The sequence below is a fragment of the Cydia strobilella genome, chromosome 3 (genome assembly GCF_947568885.1).
Source record: "Cydia strobilella chromosome 3, ilCydStro3.1, whole genome shotgun sequence".
Taxonomy (NCBI): domain Eukaryota; kingdom Metazoa; phylum Arthropoda; class Insecta; order Lepidoptera; family Tortricidae; genus Cydia; species Cydia strobilella.
Window position 1 is genome coordinate 19,397,462 of NC_086043.1, and position 22,212 is coordinate 19,419,673.

General features: G+C 37.3%; 1 protein-coding gene across 7 annotated transcripts in view; it reads left to right on the plus strand.

Annotated features, from left to right (window-relative positions):
* LOC134756054 (ras-related protein Rab-32) overlaps positions 1-22,212 on the plus strand; it is a 32,009-nt gene that overhangs the window by 4,133 nt on the left and 5,664 nt on the right. The window contains exon 1 of one of the 7 annotated variants that reach the window (XM_063692848.1): positions 1,516-1,659. The exons of 2 other annotated variants lie outside the window; for them this stretch is intronic. In XM_063692848.1, the coding sequence (XP_063548918.1) occupies positions 1,588-1,659 (72 nt within the window). In that variant the 5' untranslated portion in view covers positions 1,516-1,587. Of the gene's footprint in view, positions 1-1,515; positions 1,660-9,474; positions 11,030-19,812; positions 20,100-22,212 lie in introns of those variants that run through there. 4 more of the 7 variants (XM_063692845.1, XM_063692846.1, XM_063692850.1 and 1 more) reach the window with 4 other exon arrangements.

Below are 22,212 nucleotides of genomic sequence, written 5' to 3' on the forward strand. Positions count from 1 at the left end.
CGAGCAGTGATGTGGGCATGCGGGACACGCCAGTAGATGTGCCATAGTTTGCGTTGCTGTATTGCAGGTACACTGAATACTTATGTGATTAGGTACATTACTTGATATCTAGGTAACCTGAAGTCCTATCAAACAATTTGCATACCTATTGCTTCATCAATCTCATCATCTTAGATTGAATGATTGTATGTACATGAATGTGTCTACAATGCAACGTATCATTTTATTTGCGAACCAGTGGTAGAGTTTAGTGCATCATGCCTACCCACACAAGTCAAAAGAATCGTGGAAAGTTAGCTAAGTATTTCCTTGTTTGCTAATCTTTTAGATTCCTTAAAAAAACTTCCTCTACCTACTTTTATTTTTGATATCGGTCTAAACCCCTTTTTTTATCGAATGGTCATCAATGAATGGGGGTCAAATGTTATTTTAAGTAACTTTTATTTTGTTTCTGACCTACATCTACATTACGTACTTAACAATTTAAATAATAAATTGTTAATAGTTATTTGTTATACAAGGGTGCAAAGTTGTATTTTACCCGCGAGTGTGGAATTGAAACATGAGCAAGCGAAAGGATTCTATAGTTGAACCACGAGCGAAGCGAGTGGTTCTAAAATAGAATCCTGAGCGTAGCGAGTGTTTCAACACACGAGAAGTAAAATACATTTGCACCCGTGTGTAACACAAAACTTTTCCCCTCACTATAGCGAGGAAAGTGCAACATCCACAGGCGTTAGATCATCTTCATCACTGGAATCACTAATTTTTTTACGATATTATAACAGAAAACACTAGAAATTTTGATTTTTTCGTGAGTCGGTGAGAAGAACAGTAAAAATTTCGTTGACAATGTTGACATTTCTGTTCTGACGTATGAAATGTCAACGATGCGTTTTGAAATTGCATCGACTCAACTTGTGCGTTCAGAATTATATTTAACATCATTATAAATAATCAAATGTTTTTTATGGAATTTTAAGGTTTATGACTTAAAATTATTAAATAAAGCTAAATTTGGTATTTTTTTTAGATTCTCAAACCATTTATTTAATGATAATTAATATCGAACGAACCATTATTATGAGCGTTTTACGTTTTGTTATCTGTCAAGCTACTTAAACACGCTCCATCCAAGGTCAAATTACTTTCCCCACTAGTGGATAAAATGCGTTTTTCCCCGCTTGTTTTAAAGGATAATAGACGGCTTTCCGAGCTAGTGAGGGTAAAAAAAACTTATTTTCATCATTGTGTTACCAACAACGCCATCTACCGTTCCATAAATGCAGTAGAACAAACATTTTGACTAACATCCGACTAACGTTTGCGATACCTGTATCGTATCACACTGATAAGAGATAAAGCGATAATGTAGTTGCTCAAAAGTAAACGCATATCGTATCCGGTGATACATATCGATTTTTTAAGTAACAGTGATGACTGTGTGATTGTGCATATTTATTTTAAGTAGATATCTAGATCTAGTAAGTAGATGTGTAAATACTAATGTATCGTTTGAAAAGTGATGCAAAATTCAGTTGAAAGGTAATGTGGGGTGACTGTGATGTGTTGAGTTGATTGTTGTATATGTGTACTTTATACAGTGTGGTTATGTTGGCGGAAGACGCATTGGAAGTGGAAATAAGTGGGAGGATGCGTGTAAGTTACAGCAATTATTTTTCAAGTTTTTAATACCTAGTGGTCAATATTTCATCTTAACTTTTACCATTCATGAATATGAATGCTTAAAAATTACATACCTACTAAATATGTCATAGAACTTTCAATGAGAGTTGATGTATTTACTTTAGATTGTATAATAATATGAATGATGATAAATTCTCAGGATAAATTGCTCCATAGTTTTTAGGGTTCCGTACTCAAAGGCTAAGGGTAAAAACGGGACCCTATTACTAAGACTTCACTGTCCGTCTATCCGTCTGTCTGTCTGTCTGTCACCAAGCTGTATCTCATGAACCGTGACAGTTGAAATTCTCACAGATGATGTATTTGTTGCCGCTATAACAATAAATACTAAAAAGTACGGAACCCTCGGTGGGCCAGTCCGACTCGCACTTGTCCGATTTTTGTTTCAATATTTTTTGACAATAGCTTAAACAATATTTTAAGTATATTACACCTCCTAGTACATAAAATAAGTATACACTATACAGTCCAGTTTCAAACAGAAGACCTAGATTAATACTCGTAGAGCACGAGTCGTCTTGTAAACGATACTTGATTGATATTTCCTGTAGCGTACTAGTACTACGAATATTGACTTCGTCCATCAAAGTATCAAGCCGTAGTGGGGCTGCATTCGGCTTGTTTTAATAACAACTTATGACATGGCGCCCATAGTAGTGAATTAAAAAAAAACGTCACTACAGCCTAACCGCGTAATTCCCTAACGCACTACTGATTTTGATAACTCGGGGTTGCCAATGTTAATGGTATGGGAGCTGAAAATTAGGCCCATAAATAGAATTGAAAGGTCAATAATAGTGTAAACAGGTAAAATTCCATCAAAGTAGCAAGAAGATCCACATCAACGGGATTCAAGACCGGAAATGTAGTAATAGAATCTCGGAGAACGCCTGCGCAGCATGGTTTCCCCTATCACTAAGTCCGTCACTTTCGCACTCACATACTTGTTAGAACGTGACAGGCATGGTGAAAAGCGTACCGTGCTACGACTTCTATGGACAAAACTATTTATAGGTTTATGGTCAGAATTCACGTTTAGTCAGTTTTGTTTGTATTTAATGAGGTTATTTATAACCAGGTGTTTGTCATCGAAATTGTGACCGGTTTAATAAAATATGCGAAGGGCTCGGCATTTTGTGATTTGTATGTTTTTGTATTTAGAAATAAAATTGGTTGATTAAATTAGAGACGTTATATCAGTTAACGCAAAGCACACGAATCATAACTGTACTTAACTTCAAAAACCCTCACGAAATAGTTATTTGTTATACAAGGGTGCAAAGTTGTATTTTACCCGCGAGTGTGGAATTGAAACACGAGCGAAGCGAGTGGTTGTAAAATAAAATCCTGAGCGTAGCGAGTGTTTTAACACACGAGAAGTAAAATACATTTGCACCCGTGTGTAACACAAAACTTTTCCCCTCACTATAGCGAGGAAAGTGCAACATCCACAGGCGTTAGATCATCTTCATCAACTGGAATCACTCATTTTTTTACGATATTACATTTTAACTCGGAAATTCTGTACTTTTACGTGAGAAGTTTTTAAGTAAAATTTTTGTTGACAATGTTGACATGCGTTTTGAAATTGCATCGACTTAACTTGTGCGTTCAGAATTATATTTAACATAATTATTAAAAAACAAACGTTTATTATGGAATTTTAAGGTTTATGACTTAAAATCATTAAATAAAGCTAAATCAGGTATTTTTTATTAAATTCTCAAACCATTTATTTAATGATAATTAATATCGAACGAACCATTATTATGAGCGTTTTACGTTTTGTTATCTGTCAAGCTACTTAAGAGCCAACAGGAGCCGAGACCAAACTCAATTTTGAGATTTGAAAGAGAATATCGTCGTCGCGCTGACGGGGGCGGTACCGCGTGCCGAGGGACTATCCCAGTGTGTGTGGTGCACGCACACCGACGCGCACGTTATTTGCGCTCCTCGCCGGCCTCACGCCGCTCGCGTTTTTAGTAACTAAATTCAATATCCTTCTACAACCTGCAATCTAATTAACATTTCGAGTTACAGAATAGTAAAAAAACATAACATTACATGGACATACAAGAAAACATTGTTGTATAAAAACATACAAGATAACGGCTGTTAAATTAATCCAATTAAATATTTTTAAATATGATAAACAAAAATATTAAATTATAGTCGTGAGTATTTTAAAAGTAAAACTCCCTTACTTGTTTAAAATCAAGGTAGATTTTAAACAAAGTACTTACTTACTTGGTTCGTATGAATTAGTGACATACCTAATTAAAAAAGAAAGCTATAACTCCCGCGGGAACAATATAGGCCTTTTCCCTTCAGTACACCTGCATGAAATAAGATCTTTTCGAGCAAGCGTCTTGAAAAACAAATTTTCCGCTCTCCGGCTCCGTTGAATAGAAAAAAAGAAAGCCTCAGGTTAGATAAAATTATCATAATAAAGAAACATGTGACATGTGATATTTCTTACTTTGATGTAATTATACAGTTTTATTGATGGTCCGTTTTTTTATTTATGTGTCAGATTTTGATAAAAATAGGTATAAATTGAAGAGCTCCTAATTCTGATCGGAATAAATATGAAACCCAATAAATAAATAAATAATAATAAATATTAAATCAATATTATAGGACATTCTTACACAGATTGACTAAGTCCCACGGTAAGCCCAAGGAGGCTTGTGTTATGGGTACTCAGACAACGATATACATAATATATAAATACTTAAATACAAATAGAAAACACCCATGACTCAGGAACAAATATCTGTGCTCATCATATCATATCATCGAACCCAGGACCATCGGCTTCACAGGCAGGGTCACTACCTCCTAGGCCAGACGACCGGTCGTCGCCCAATATTTTGGGACAATAGTCTAGTCTACAAAAGGTTCAAGGTGGTGAAAAAAATAGTGTAAGCTGTTCGCATAAAAAAACCGCAAATCGATGTACAGGTTAGCCGTTTGGTACACGTATATACTAGTCAAAACAAAAATTTTGACCCGCAGTTCCTAAAAAAAATTCCCTTAGGAGGGGAGTGCTGAAACCTTTTTTTGTATAAAAAAAAACTTTTTTTTAAACCTATCGTATACTTCTCATCTATCATACGAAAGGGCTTTTTGAAGCGATTCTGAAAATATACCACATCATTGCATTTTAGCCATTTTTAGGGTTCCGTAGCCAAATGGCAAAAAACGGAACCCTTATGGATTCGTCATGTCTGTCTGTCTGTCGTCCGTCCGTATGTCACAGCCACTTCTTTCCGAAACTATAAGAACTGTTGAAACTTGGTAAGTAGATGTATTCTGTGAACCGCATTAAGATTTTCACTCAAAAATAGGAAAAAAAAATTTTAGGGGTTCCCCATACTTAGAACTGAAACCCAAAAATTTTTTTTTTCATCAAACCCATACGTGTGTGGTATCTATGGATAGGTCTTCAAAAATGATATTGAGGTTTCTCATATATTTTTTTTCTAAACTGAATAGTTTGCGCGAGACCGAGAGACACTTCCAAAGTGGTAAAATGTGTAACCCCCCTCTAACTTCTAAAATAAGAGAATGATAAACCTGAAAAAATATATGATGTACATTACCTTGCCAACTTTTACCGAGAACTGGTTTGAACGAGATCTAGTTAGTAGTTTTTTTTTAATACGTTATAAATCGTAAACCGCAATTTACCTTTCACTCACGTTTCACATAAAAATACATTGTTTAAATTGTGTAATGTACGGAACCCTCGGCGCCCGATTCCGATTCGCACTTGGCCGGTTTTTTCTTAAATTGAAAGAAAAAGAATTTTCAAAACATACCAAGTTTGGGCTCCTCCAGATACGATATGGCTGATTTTTTTTGTACAAATGATACGTGATATCCTCATATGTAACCCCAAAAAAGCAATAAAAAATTTATTTAGTTTTTTTTTTTTTTTTTCAATACAAAGTGACACAGTTCTACTTAACCCTTTAACTTGACCGCAAACTTGGTGTGTTTTGAAAATTCTATTTGTTTTAATTTACAAAAAAATGGCTAAAATGTAATGATGTGGTATAATTTTAGAATCGCCTCAAAAAGCCCTTTCGTATGATACCACACACGATAGGTTTTTGGAAAAAAAATATGTTTTTTTTTTTCATACAAAAAAAATGTTTCAGCATACCCCTCCTAAGGGATTTTTTTTAGAAACTGCGGGTCAAAAATTTTGTTTTGACCTCTTAGTATGCGTGTGCCAAACGGCTAACCTGTACATCGATTTGCGGTTTTTCTTTGAAATTGGGCTTGTACGGCTGCCACTAATAGAGATACTAACTCCTAAAAATACGTATGATACCTCATTGGATTCAGAATGATGTCTAGAAAAATGTATTCGAAGCGTTTATTCCCACATAAAAAAAGTTCAAAGCTATTAACAAAAAACGGCCAAGTGCGAGTCGGTTCCGTACCATTACGCAAAAAACGGCAAAAAATCCCGTTTGTTGTTTGGGAGCCCCACTTAAAAAAATATTTTATTCTGTTTTTAGTATTTGTTGTTATAGCGGCAACAGAAATACATCATCCGTAAATATTGCAACGTTTTAGCTATCACGGTTCACGAGATACAGCCTGGTGACAGACGGACAGGCAGATTGACAGACAGACAGACAGATATTATTTTAAAGGTATTAAATATTCTTTTAAAAATTAGGAAATAATATGGTGTATTTAAAACATATCATGGAATATACTACGGTTATAAATTGATATTATGTAAAGTAATTTTTTCAACAAGTTAGGCAATTATTAAGTAACCACATTTTTTCGAACTTTCGTCTTTGTTGTAAATTAAAAAAAAAAGAAAATAATTGGCGTAAAAAGTATTTCGCCTCGTGGAGCCCATTTCATGAGATCACGTCACAAAAGTTTTAATAAAATTAATACTTTGTTTAAAATAAATTTTTGAATAATAGTGAAAATTTTAAAATATAAAGCAATATAATAATACGTACTTAGAACTGATACTTTTCTAAATAAAGAATGAATAAACTAAATTGTGTAATTAATTTTTAGTGCAAATCACCACAATTTGCTTCTAAAGAGCAAATCTGTGACCAAAAATTATATATAGTTTTAATTTTTCGTTCGTATATTCAGATTTGTGTATGAAAATGTGAAACTATTATTTCTAAAATAAATTATTCGTCCCTAATTTACACAAAAGTTATACCAAATTTGATCTCATATCAAGAGATAGGTAGAAATAGAGGCAAACTGGACCGCAGAAGCCGACTTTTCCCCTCCCTTTTTGGGGGGTAGCCAGGACTTAATCTCGTAGCTAGTGCGTCAGCTCAGCTTTGTATGAACCAAGGAATAATAAATAGTGTTAAACGATATCCCCTGAGACCAAAGTGCATACTCACTTTACTTACTTCGCCTACTAAGAGGCAAATCGCGACTTTGTTATGGTTTATCGATAACTTATTACATCACTAGATTATCGACTTTCAATGTCGACTATTGCCCATCACTTTTCTGTCCGTGTACGTATTTAGAAACTTGACCCCGCCCCTAAAATTAGTGCGATAAGGACAACTGCAGCTTAGGCGAAAAATCCTGCGTAAAAATCTCAAAAATCGAGGTTTCGTACTCGACTGTTTCCTCCTCCAAAACTTAAGCAATCGTAACCAAATTTGGAAATCTAAATGATTATGAAATTGTCTGTGTCGGACTGTTTTGATTTTTTGGCTAATTGATACCATTTTTGAATACCACGCCTCTCATTGCGGCATAGTCAGTGAGGCCATTTTTGGCCATGTTTGAAGGGCTCTAGCGCCTTAAAAAACAAAAATATCAAAAAAAGCAAAACACACCGACACAGATATTGACAATATTAATCTGTGTTAAAAAAATCATTCCTCTAGCTTCAAAAACCAGGGAGGAAACAGTCGAGTACGTTTGTATGGAGAAATGACCACTCCTGTTGGCTCTTAAACACGCTCCATCCAAGGTCAAATTACTTTCCCCACTAGTGGATAACATGCGTTTTTCCCCGCTTGTTTTAAAGGATAAAAGACGGCTTTCCGAGCTAGTGAGGAGAAAATATAATAACGCCGTCTAGTAAATTAAAACCTATGTACGAGCCAGAGTTGGGCGCTCATGATTAAAATCGATGATTTGACTAAAAATCCCCATGATTACATTATCCCTGATCAAATCGAAATGTAATTCAATAAACTAATTTCTTAAGGAATAAACCTTAATCAACGCGTACTGAATGAAACTTAAAAAGTAAATCCAATCATGATTGATTATTTAATTTGATTGAAAATTTCCGATTAAAAAATCTTATTCAAGTAAATAAGTGTTCTTTATAACCAGGTAGTAATATATTAAAAAATAAATGACATGTGCTCGAATAAATTAATTAAGTTTCTGAATATTTCATTTTATCATTTTTGAAGTTGGTTTTTCCCTTTTCCTTGGTATTCTAAAGGTTACTATATATAGTTGAAGGCCCAATTGAATTACCTTTCATAATATATATTTTACTAAAAAGTTACGACTTTTATTTTTCCTTATAAAATAAATCAGCATGCATTGATTGCATTGTCATTGTTGTGTGCATTACCTTCTCTGTTTTTATTCGAAAACTGTCACAGTGATGATTTTTTGCGCAAAAAATTGCCGCTCACGAAATTAAAAATATATAGGTACTCTGTTAGTTAAGGCTAAATTTAAATTTCTTTTAAAGTGGTTTCATGTTTTAATTTGCGGTTGTATTAAAAATACACGCTGTATCAACGTTTTTTTACAGACTTTTATGAATAACGTCATTCATGTTTTTGTCCGGTACCTAGCTGGTAGGTAGTGTAATCTATAACTAACTATATAAATGATACATGCGATTAATTAATAAATCAATTGATTAGACCTGTGACTCATCACGTGTATTTGCTTCCGATTGTTTATTAATCGACTACATTATATAGGACCTTTTGTTTTTTATCTCATAATTTCAAAATAATTCTACCTATAAATGTTGCGTACGCGTGTGACGTATACTCACAAGGAAACATGGCATAATATGTACTACCGTGTTACCTTTCCTATGCATCTTCATTTGTTTCTGTACTTACCAGGCCCCTTTCAACCTTATATTCTTTACACTAATGCTTATTTTCACTTAGATCGCAAAGTCAATGAGGTGTATCTACGGTCGATATCAAAAGTACTGTCATATATGGTTGTAAGGATTCCCTTCCGCTGAGACCGTAGAAATGCATAAATATCGAGCTATGAGCGGTTCATCAACTCCTATCTAGGGGTCAATAAGCAATGAGTGGGGTGTAGAAGCACTATTTGACCACTTAACTGTAGGACAGGTTAGATAGCTAATAGGATTTTGGTGACGTCTAGATTGATAGATAGATCATATCTTTATTCAACCACATCATACATTCTTTGTGTCACAAACAATAGACAAGTCAAAGAAAAAAAAGTAAAAATTAAACAAAAGAGTATAAAGTAACTTACAAAATAACACTTACAGCAATAATGATGATTTATATATATTATTTTTTAATTTAGTCGGGCGTGTAGTGAGGTAATGTAGTGCTTCTGCAAACTTACTACAAATTTTCGCAATGTGCAAAATTCACTACGTCATTCTTAAGTAGTTTAAGCTAAATATATACGGCGAAGCGAAGATATCAAGTTCAATTCACGCACCGTCACACGTAATACCGTATCGTGTTTCAAATTGTACATACGAAAGTTTCCTTTTGGAGGTGGTAAATGAATACAACCGACATTCCTATTGTCTGTAACTTCATTAAGGAAAGCGCTTCCGTGTCGGATCGACCTGTAAAGATATCTCCATGTTTCGGGTAAGCGATAAGTCGTGATCAGTTGTTTTAGTTTTGTTATCTTCGCTTGTGCAATGGCTTCTTTGTTGTTTACGTAATTATAACCACGTCCATTCCTATCTATCAGTCCGTCCGCGCCACGGGACGAACCGCCAGTTTCGGCGGCATAACTCACTGAATTGACGCTTCCTACTCGGTGGCGATTGTTCCTATTGATCTATTCTAAAGGCCAGTTACGAAACCTCAACCTAATTCCCTTTCATAGTTGGGCTGTGGAAGGCCTTGTCGAAAGTGTATCATAGATTTGCGATCTAGTGGAGCGCGGCGGAGCCATCAGATTCGAGCTGGCCGGCAGTCTGCGCGCCGCGCTCGCGCCACCACCATGCGAGACGAGGAGCCCCCACCCTCCCCCGCGCTCGCGCCCTCCGCGCCTGTGCCCTTCGCCGCCGAGCCCTCGCGCCTCCGCCGTACGCTACACACGCTGCGCTCGCCGTTCCGCTCCGGCTCGCCCTTCCACATCGGATCTATTAAACGCTCCGGTTCCACTAAGTCCTCCGCCTCAGACGGCGAGATCGTTCGAGACGAGCGCACGATGCGCAAGAAAAACAAGAAGCTGCGCGCGGACGCGGCGAGCGACGCGTCCGGCGCCTCGCCGAGCACGGCCGGGACGCCGCGCGAGGAAAAAAAGAAAAAGGAGGGCGGCGGCCTGTTAAAGCGAATGGGGAGTATCGGGAGGAAGCGCGAAGTAGCGGGATCCTCTCCCGTCCCGACCCCGCCTTCCGAACCAGTCGAGAGCGTTCCGGAGACCGCCCCGGAGCCGCCGCTCGCCGAACCGGAACCGAGCACGCCCATAACGTCGGAGCCGCCGATCAGTGCCATAGCCGTGGAGCACGCGGTCGCGACGCGCCCCTTCACGAAGGCCGCGTGGAAGCGCAGCAAGAGCGCGATCGAGATGGAAAAGCCCGTCGAGCCGCTGGCCCCGAGTCCCGGGAGCGCGTTGCGGCGGCGGATCGCGTTCGTGGCGCAGGCCTCCGCGTGTTTCTCGGAGGACCACGACGACGGGGAGGGCGGGGACGGGCCGGGAGTGGGGTCGCTGGAGGAGGCGGTGGCGCTCGCGCGCGTGCGGCTGGCGTCGGCGCCCGCGCACTCGCCGACGCCGTCGCATTCGCGCGACAACAACGACACCGAAGAGGAGGGGTACGCGGACACGATGCCGCCCTACGGAGACCTGCTCGACGAAGAAAAACCGGAGCCGCCGGTGAGTATTGGGGCGCGCATTGTGGGACGCGTCAGTGAGCGCGGGAGAGCCAAGCGATGCGCGCGCGCCATGACCTTCGAGGAGGCGGCTGACGAGTGCTACCTGAGCGTGTGCGAGTGCTGCGGCTTCAGCGCGGAGACGACCGTCCTGTACCCAGTACGTTACATTTCACGGTATTTTTCAGCGGACGACGTTCGGCGCGATGCCATTCGTGAGTACACGCCTGCTGTGTGCCTTGTTTTGGTAGTAATATTTCGGTTTGTTTGTGCAAGTGTTCGGTTGTTAGTTTGAGATTCGGTTAGTTTTACAGCGTTCAGTTATCGCACGGGCAGCACTTGTTTAATTAAAAGGGCATGTAAAGAGTGAACTAGATCGGTACGTACTTCGCTTGCTTTAAATGACATCCTGTGGTTATGTAGGTTTTTCAATTCCAATTTCCAATTTTATTTACCTTTAGTGCGAAATTATTTAACCTTGATTTAAATAGACTATATCATCCCTTTCATATACCTTACTTGTATTTTCGCAAATTCCCTGCAACTGTTTCTTAGAATGTGTTTGTTTCTTATTTTGTATCGAAACAACCGATTAAGTAAAGTAGATAACAAAATCCTTACTTTTCATGACATTTATTGCGTGACAAATATTCCTATTTCCTTAGACGTTTTTTAAATTCAATTTTATTGACGTTATGGTTTCGCTTCTATGAAGATGAAACAACCAATGAAACCAGATTATTATCATATTAATGACCGAACTTACTTAACAAAACTTATTAATGCTGTTGATTTTTCGATAGATTTTCCACTGGCCCAAATATTCTGCCTCAATATTTTATAACCATTATGAAATCTAGGCGGCATGCATTATTGCATTTTAACACATTCACTGCGAGCGACCCGCTAGGCGGGTTCTCTGTTCATGGGCGCTTTTCGCTACATACATGTTTTCTCATCATGTTATTGGCTACGCTCGTAGCGCGTAGCTCCCGCTGGCACTGAATGTGTTAAAAAGGCTCAAAACATATAAATACCTTTTTATGTTATTAGTACCCAACCGCATTTGTTTATTACAAAAACTTGCTTTTTCCAATATTGTAGTCTTGACTTACCTATTCAAAACGTTTAGCAATCACTGACCCCGATAAAAAAAGTCAATAACGATTTTTTTCAGACACGGAGAATAATTAATAGGTAACAAAAATAATATTTATTCCAAAATTAATAAATGAAAATAGGCAATGGCACCTGCAAACATAAAATGAACTAGAGAAACATGAAAATAAATAAGATTTTTCTCTGATTTAGTAAACGAATTACTATTAAATTTGATTCTGACGCAATTAGTAATGAGTGTAATGACACATAGGTTAAGGACTATTAAGACTCTGTGAGTAGCCTTAAGGTAGCAATCTGGCAAATCAAAAATGCATACATAATGATAATGACATTTAATTGGCATCATTCATACTTATAGCAATTTACGTATTTGCGATATAGTTAAAATAGTTAGGTATAGTTGGTCAAACCAAATTGTCAGTAAATAAGAACAAAAAAACCCTTTCTTTTGGGTGCTAGTACTAGTGTAAGACAAAGATAGTATGATTCTCTCTGTCTAGGTTTGAAATGAGACAGTCCTTTGACAAACTATAATCGCCCAATTTGTTGTTTTTTTCACTCGTGTCCATTTTCCATTGTTGCAAAAGTGTTCACGTTTCCTTTGCTAAAGTCCAAGTTAGTTTTCAATAATTTTCCAAGACGTTTCAATAACGCTACGCGAGGCATGTAATCTGAACTTATGGATAAACAATATCGTAACCACTAACTTCGTGTCTATGTATGCAAATTGCATCTTGTGGTTAGGTTAACAACATAAATATAATTATAAACTAACTTATTTAATAAACTAAAACTACAATTAAAAATTAATACTAAAAAAGATATTTAAATAAACTAACTAATATAAAACTAAACGTCCCGCCTAACAAAAAAATGACAGCTGAATTTCGCTATAAGCTTTTAACATTATAAAATTACTAGCTGTGCCCGCGGCTCCGCCCGCGTGGAATTCGGTCTGTGTCAGTAAGCGGCTAATTCACCCCTAATTTCTCTCCCTCTCCCCTGGAGGCGGAACTTAATATTTTTTTTTTTCATATTTTTTGGGTTTTTATTTCGGAATGGTATCAATTTGATATCATAAATTAATTCGACATTAGGTACGATTACGATTACGATTTTTGAAATCACGAATTCCGAATTGCCATTATTCCGAAATTTTAAATTCCGATCCAAATATCCCGATTATAACAATTCCGACAGTGACAAACGCCGAATTTAACATTTACGATTTTCAAAATCACGAATTCTGAATTGCCCTTATTCCGAATTGACGTGATTCCTAGTAAGTTGAAGTAACCTAACCTAACCTAACCCACTTCTGGCAACAGTTCGTTCTCTTGGAGGTCGCAGTTCTAACCTAACCTAACCCACTTGTGGCAACAGTTCGGGTTCGCGGGGTCGCAGTTCTGTCTAATTTATTGATGCCGAATTTTAATGCCAAAAATATTTTATGCCGAATTTAACATGATGCGGCACGACAGGCACCCGTAATAATTACTAAAACGTGAGTTTTCATTTGAATATCACGGATTGAATTTTTTCGACCTTACAAAAAACCGAATTTCTGAATACTGGATTACTAAAACGTGAGTCTTTATTTGAATATCACTAATTTCATTTTTCCGACCTTACAAAGACCGAATTTCTGAATACCGAATTATTTTACTTCCGATCGGACAATGATTTTTCGGTCAAAATGACAATCGGATTTTAAGTTTTCGGAAATAGCACATCCGTGATTTTATTCCATCGTGGTTATAAAAATCGGAAAAACGTATTTCGGAATATTTGGGTGTTCCCGTATAAAATAACTTTTGAAAGGGACATTTTTTTGAATGGAGTTATCGTTCTTCTCCTAGTGAGTATTATATTCTTCGGTCAGGTGTCCAATTGGTAGGTATAGAGGTCCTCCGGGTTGCCTTGAAAATGTCTATTTTGGCATCGTTCAACAATGTGCTGGGTAGTTTGGTCTTCAAGGCCGCAGTCATACAACGGGCTCTCTTTCCATCCCCATTTGCATATAATTGCACCTGCCATGACCTGTGCGGATTCTGTTGAGGCGGCCCCATTATTTCCTCTGCAGCAAGAAGCCCTTCGGCTTCTGAGTAGGGTATTGGGTAATTTTTTGGTGACCAGTCGTCGTTGTGCCTTTATATAAATATTCAAGTTCCGCACTCAAAAAATGTTTGACCACCATACAAACTTTCAGCCCCTTTTTTACCACCTTAAGGGATGAATTTTTAAAAGCGCTGAAAGCGGTTTTCTTGATTTTTAATATAATACCTTTTAGCAAAGTTTTAAGTTCCTAGCTTAAAATAAAATTTGCACCCCAAGACAAACTTACATCCCCTTATCAATCCCCTGAGGGGTTAAATTTCCAAAAACGTTGATTTTACTTTTTTTGTAATCGTCTATTATGCCTCCTAAGAAGTTTCAAAGCATTTGTCCAATACAATACAAATTCAAACTTTCAACCCCCGTTTAACCCCGTTATGGGAAGAATTTTTGAAAACGCTGTAATCACTTTTTCTGTATTATAATAATATGCCCATATATATAGTTTCAAGTAACGCACTCGAAAAAAAATTTGATCTCCATACAAACTTTCAACCTCAATTTCACCTCCTTAGGGGATGAATTTTCAAAAACTTTGAAATTAGTTTTCTTGTAATTCAATAATATATCTTTTTACGAAGTTTCAAATTGCTAGCTTAAAATAAATCTTGAAACCCATACAAACTTTCATCCCCTTTTTAACCCCCTCAGGGGTGAAATTTCTCAAATTTTTATAGCCTATAACCTGGCCGTGGATTTTTTCGACAGATTAGTAAAGTTTGCATCAAAATCCGTTCAGCCGTTTTCATTTTATGCGCGGTCAAATAAACAGACAAACAGATAAACAGACAAACAGATAAACAGACAAACAGACAAAAATTCTGAAAACTGTTGGAACGTGTTCTGTTATCGATTCTAAGTATCCCCAGCCAATTTTTTTTCGAATATCTTCCATGTACAGACTTTCGACCCTCTTTCGCTTTATTATATGTATAGATCATGCATATCTTATTCATTAAATTGGGAAAGTTACTTATAATTCACATATATTATGTATAAAACTAAACTAAACGTATAAAACTTTAAATAAATAAATAAATAGACTTCGCTATAGCCACATTTTTGTTAAATAGGTACCTATTAGTTCTTTAAGGATTTGATAGCCCTAAACCATAAAGGATACATTTCGAGCCATCGGGATCTTTTGTTTAATAGGTATCTACCATTAATGCTACCTACATACAAAAGAACTTAGGTATTTAGGAACTTTTGTAAGTAGTAGTGCATAGGCCGTCATTATTTTGGAAAATTACTGATTATCTTTAGACATAATAGGTATTTGTAAGTACCTATATAATACTTTCTAATCTGATGCAAAAAAATTGACATTTAACACTTTTCATGAAAAATGCAGTGGTATTATTTTATTTTTGCCTCCTAACAACATGCTTGTACCACTGCACGCCCTAGCCAAAAAAAGCAATTTTTTACCTGCTAAACGGCATCTTTTATCCCATACCTATTATGTTTTGCCTTTTAATTATTTTAATTTGCTGGCAAGTCAGCACATGACAACTATGGTCACTTTCACATGAGCGGACTCGGAGGCCGCCGGTGAAGCGTGGCTGACACCTGATCCTCGGTTGCAATGACACCCGTGCTATGTAGGCAGTACGTCGGTAAGCGGTTTAAGCAATGGTGCTTTATTAAACAGGAATTTTGTAGGATATGTAGCATAACTTATGATCGGAATGGTTTTGGGAGTAGGTACAAGAACCGCAGCACAGTAAGCAGTAATACGCGTCATGTGCGTTGGCAATGAGTTTATCATAGCCTCTAGCCGCCCAAGCATCAAAACTTATCAAGACAAATGTCAAAATCCAATGGATTGGGAAACCTTTTTATAGGTTTCTGGGCGGCGAGAGGATGAGATTGGGCATGGTTTGTAAGAAGGGGACGCGTAACTTTTCGGAATGCCTCTCGATTCGCGTCTTGAAAATGTGGCAAAGATGTGGAATATCGAATCTGAATCATCATCTTCCTCGCGTTGTCCCGGCATTTTTGCCACGGCTTATGGGAGCCTGGGGTCCGTTTGGCAACTAATGCCATGAGTTGGCGTAGGTATTAGTTTTTACGAAAGCGACTGCCATCTGACCTTCCAATCCAGAGGGTAAACTAGGCCTTATTGGGATTAGTCCGTTTCCTCACGATGTTTTCCTTCACCGAAAAGCGACTGGTAAATATCAAATGATACTTCGTACATAAGTTCCGAAAAACTCATTGGTTGCTCACCTTGTCGTGGTGAAGGGGCTTAGTAACCGTGGCTTGGTCACCCACGGTGAAGCGAAGAGGCAACCAGGGCCGGCCTGTTTGGGTCGCGGGCTGGCCCGAGGAGGACGCTCCAAGTGGGCTGGTTCAGCCCGCTTGTGATGCGCCGAAGGTGGGCCGTCGTGGAAGAGGAGTGGCCGAGGTGGGATCGCAGGGGAAGAGGAGTGATGGTATTTCGATGCGCCACTCTCCCTATCCCCTGCGAACTTGGCGGGGCCGTTCCGCTGTAGCGGCGTTGGTGGGGCTGCAGAGGAAGAGGAGTGTCGGTGTTACGATGTGCCGTTCTCCCTGTCCTCTGCAGCCGAGTTGTGGTTTTGCGGCAGAACCATAGACCTGATCTGTCGCCGGGCGCCGGGGAAATTCCCGCACCCGGGTGCGGAAGGCATTTTTCCCTCCTTAAAAAAAAGGGGGTTTGAACCCGCGACCTCCGAATCGCAAGTCGTACGCTCTTACCGGATTTGAATATCGAATCTGAATGCAAAAATGACACTCAGGTTGAGTAATGCAATGTGCGTTCCTTTGGGAATTTGCTGTTGCAGCGATTAAATAATCCAGCAATTCCGTGGAATAGATACAGTGAGCTGCAAAATTGTATGGACATATTATTAATGAATTAATTTATAAAGTGGCCATGCACTTGAGCTGCTGGGTGTACAGCTTATGGTCGGAATGTTAACTTAGTAAGTACCTGTTTTTAGAATATTGGTTACCATGTCATTCATATTCGTAATTAGACTAATTAACTACAGGCAATATTCGTATTCGTGACGAAATTAGACAAATAGTTACTAATAAGTACATCACTTAATTAGTTCTAGCAACATTTATTTGTTTATGACGCAATAATGCCACTGTTTAAACTGGATTAATTTAAATAACTCCTTAAGTATCTTCTAGCACGTATCCAAATATGTTTAGTTATATAATATTTGGTTCAGGGTTTTGTCCTAGTTGTATGTGAAAGGACTGTGACTTGTGGTCGGTGGTTTTCGGTGTCAGCTCGTATATCTAACAAATAGTTCAACTGCAAAATCTTCCGAACTAGTATTTCACGTGCAGTTTCATAAGAAATAACCCGATCCATGATCTTTTGAGTAACAAACATAAGGACTATCTACATAATAAATCTAATCTACATAATGAATAAGATCTTATCATCATCTTATTATCTTTACAGGGGTGTATTACCATTTTGTACATAATTAAAATGTAAAAAAAACTAGCCCAATGAAACGGATAAACTGATTTTGATGAAATACGAGTGTCTAAGAACCATTGCAGCGCTAGAAAACCTGCTTTTAAAAAAAAACGCATCCAAATCGGTTAACGCTTGTATATGAGCTACTAAAAATACTCACTTACACCATTTTCATGCAAATTAAAAGATACTTAAGTATTGCAAACATATCTTTTCCTGTGGAAAGTTAGGAGCAACCAAACTTTTTATTGATTGGAAATACTATCGCTTTAATCTTTTTATCCGTTTAACTTCACGGCTTGATCTACTTAACGAAGATAATTGAATTAATGTTAACAAGTTAACTAGCCTTGATAAAATTTAACACCTTGTTAAAGATAATACCTAGTTTAAGTGAAGTAGGTAAGTATAGTAGAAATTTTCTGTAATAACAGGCGATAACATATGTAATTGAAATCTGTGGTAATCTAAATCCTTCTGAATTATTATTTACGATCAAAATATTTGGCTACCGGAATTGTTACGTACGTACAATTGAAGTAGGTAATTTTTAATAAACATTATTTTTTACAATAGTGAAAATACCTAGTAGACTCAATTCTGCCTATGCCTACGAACCAGTAAATTCCTTTTTCCCCTCACTAGCTCGGAAAGCCGTCTTTTATCCTTTAAACAAGCGGGGAAAAACGCATTTTATCCACTAGTGGGGAAAGTAATTTGACCTTGGATGGAGCGTGTTTAAGTAGCTTTTGACAGATAACAAAACGTAAAACGCTCATAATAATGGTTCGTTCGATATTAATTATCATTAAATAAATGGTTTGAGAATTTAATAAAAAAATACCAAATTTGGCTTTATTTAATGATTTTAAGTCATAAACTTTAAATTCCATAAGAAACATTTGTTTCTTTTAAATGATGTTGAATGTAATTCTGAACGCACAAGTTGAGTCGATGCAATTTCAAAACGCATCGTCAGAAATGTCAACATTGTCAACAAAAATTTTCTCACCGACTCCGACACGTAAAAATACACAACTTCCAGTTTTCTGTTATAATATCATATTATCGTAAAAAAACCGGCCAAGTGCGAGTCGGACTCGCGTTCCAAGGGTTCCGTACATTACACAATTTAGACGATGTATTGTGTGTATTTTTTATGTGAAACGTGACACGTGAGTGAAATGTCTTTAAAAAACCCGTAGAGGTCGGATCAAAAACTAAGTAATTAAGTCCGACTCACGCTTGACTGCAATTTCTAATAGGTTTTCCTGTAATCTATAGGTAAAGATCTATTTTATGTACTTTTTTCAAAATTTTAGACCCAGTAGTTTCGGAGATAAAGGGGGGGGGAATGGTCATTTTTTGCCTATTAATTTGAATAACTTCTAAATTGTTTATCCTAAAATTATAAAAAAATATATTTGAGATTCTCACGATGAGCTCTTTCACTTGATATATAACACGATATGGTTTGAAAAACTTTATTTTTTAATTTTCTCATTTACCCCCCAAAAGTGGCCCCCATGTTTAAAATTCATTTGTTTATGTTACATGTCCGTCTTTGGGTCACAAACTTACATATGTATACCGAATTTTAACTTAATTGATCCAGTAGTTTCGGAGAAAATAGGCTATGACAGACGGACAGACAGACAGACAGACAGACGCACGAGTGATCCTATAAGGGTTCCGTTTTTTCCTTTTGAGGTACGGAACCCTAAAAATGAGTGATTCCAGTGATGTTGCACTTTCCTCGCTATAGTGAGGGGAAAAGTTTTGTGTTACACACGGGTGCAAATGTATTTTACTTCTCGTGTGTTGAAACACTCGCTTCGCTCGTGGTTCAACTATAAAATCCTTTCGCTTGCTCGTGTATCAATTCCACACTCGCGGGTAAAATACAACTTTGCACCCTTGTATAACAAATAACTATTACTGTAAATTATCTCATGCAATACGCAGTTTCTTATCTGTCACGATGTTTTATTGTTGAATTACACAATGCATTGTGTTTGTTCTAATAACATTTACCTCACCTAGTACAAGTTATGTGAAATTAATGTTACGTTATACTTGTCATACGCAAAATAATAATTAATTTAATTAGTTACTGGATTACCGTAGATATAGACCCACTTGACCTATTCCTTCATTGTATCCAGACCTATAATTTTCACCGTAAACTGATAACCGAAAGGCACCACTTCGATCTCGGACCCCACCGCTGCCCATCAGTGAATGACAAATGTCTTATCTATGAACGATAAGGCCCCCCACTTCAGAAATAGCTGGCCGTCCAAGCAGAACAGACCTGCAACCTTTAACAAGTTATTTTCCACGCGATTAATTACTATCTGTGCAAAATTTTGCGACAATAAAAAAAACAACGGGTGTTTTATAGTGACATGACTGGTGTTTTAGTTTAGAATGTGCCTGTGCTTTTTAGTAGTTTGACTGGTTATTGGATTTTTCCGTGTCTTGGCAGTTTGAGTTTTAGCTCGTTTGGTTAGAGTATTAAGTTGAGTGAATTTTGTTATTGATTAGTGGTTATTATGGCGCCAAAACCGAATAGGACCGGTGTAAGTTAATTATTTTTCTATTTGTGTTTAAGTGCTTTCGGTGCATAGTCGCATAAACAGATGTTTATAAATAGAAAAATAGGTAGACCACTAAATAATGATATGATTACTTAGTGGCCTACCTATTTTACTGTTGAATTTGATGACAATGTCATCGTTGTCATCAAATACAACACCTGTGGCCTACTGGCCACTTAGGACACAAATAACTTGCAAAACTGAATCTTTTTGCCCTGACAGTAGGGACAGATTAAAACGAATGTCTCTCGAATCGAATGACTTGTATTAACTAGGTAGGTTAGAAAGTTCTTTTATTCAGCAGGTAGTAATTTTTTGATTCAGTTTATGTCAACAACAGAGGACAGATACCAAGATATTACTTACAGGCTTTTTCGTAAGTAACGGAGGATTGAGGTCATTTCTTATGGAGACGCGTCTTCAGTCACGGAGTCTTCGACCTTAGATAAGTTTTTTCCTTATCGGAATAGGTACTAATTATTAGTATTCTCGCGTCAACTATGTCATCCTTTTACGGTAACAACCTACGCTAGATACTTAAAGGTATACGTCAACATTTGTATCCCCTTTTCGTTTTTTTTTGTTTAGATAATTAACACACTTTTATACATATGTATAATTCTGTGTGGGATACATTGTGTAAATAATATAAGTCTGTCAAAGATACGGATTGATAGTTGATAGCCCGCTGACAGACAGACAGCGGAGGAGACTGAATAATAATGTAGAGTTATGAAGTTATGTCACCGTCCTGAAACTCGGGGCGCACACATACGCACACATATAAATATTATCGGTCCGACAGCTGACGGGGGGCTCCGACATGGCTAAATTTATCGGAAGCGCCTTTCCGATATGATGTCGGAAGGCGCCTATGAGAAAAACAGCTGCAGGAGAGTGCCATATGGGATCAAGTCCGCCTTTTTTTACAGTATCTATCGTTTTCCAGCAATAAATATTTATTAAATGGATAAATAAATACAGAAAAACACTTATGTCTCATATTTTACTTACATCCGACATCCAATATCGGATCGGGCAATGTGAAAACGCTCTTAAAATGCTAGTTACGTCCACTACCGGTAGTATTGCAATAGATTGGAGTACAATACAAACGATGGAACCGCCGGTCCGCTTTAATTGATGTCAATCATCGCTTCATTAGCTATGTAAGAACGAATGACACGTGAAACAGAAAAAATAAAGGACTGCATGCTCCTGAAACTTATATTTACTAATTCAACAGGCATAGGGTCGGTTGCACCATGGTTGCACCAAACTGTTTGTAATTGTTAAAGAGTTCGCTAAATTTTATTTATTATTTATTATTTGTCATGTAAGGGACGATATTGGAATTTGACCCTATCTTTTTAACAACAAAGTATTGACGCAAAGCAAACTGGAAAGTAGTTGCGGCATGTTACAAATTGCCAATTCCATTTCGGTTTAATCATTAGTAACAAATCCGGATCATCAGGAATAAAGTACCCAATTAAAACTAATGCTTGAGTATTAGTGGCGCTAGTAATCAAATAGACAATTTACTACTTAAACTGGCTTATTTAGTTAACCTGTTTCTATTCTTCTATATATTTGTCAATATAAATATATAGAAATATTCTGTTTCTATATTCTTTTTATAATCATGACCTGAAGAATATACTTTGTATTTAATCATATTTGTTGCAATTTGCTAATATGCAGTTTTTTCGCCTTTTTAGTGTTTAAAGACATTCCATACACACTCGGAAATAATTGTTGTAATTTCGTATTAGGTATATTTAAATTGTTTTCATCTTATAATTAGATAGGTACTATAATTGTGTGTCTAGTAAGTTTGTTTGATTAATTGTCACGTGCCTTGTTTATTTGGCTTATACGAGGAGTTGTTAACTTATTATATTAGGTATTGTGTATTTGTTATTTGATATATTTCATTTACATAACATATTAAGCGTGTATCACACGCGTGAGCATGCGATGAAACCGTGACGCTTACGGCACGTCACTTTTGACCAGAGGTGTGGCCGATTCTTACCCAACACGCCAACACCCAACATGCATTGTCACTGAATAGGGTTGCCACCCATACTAT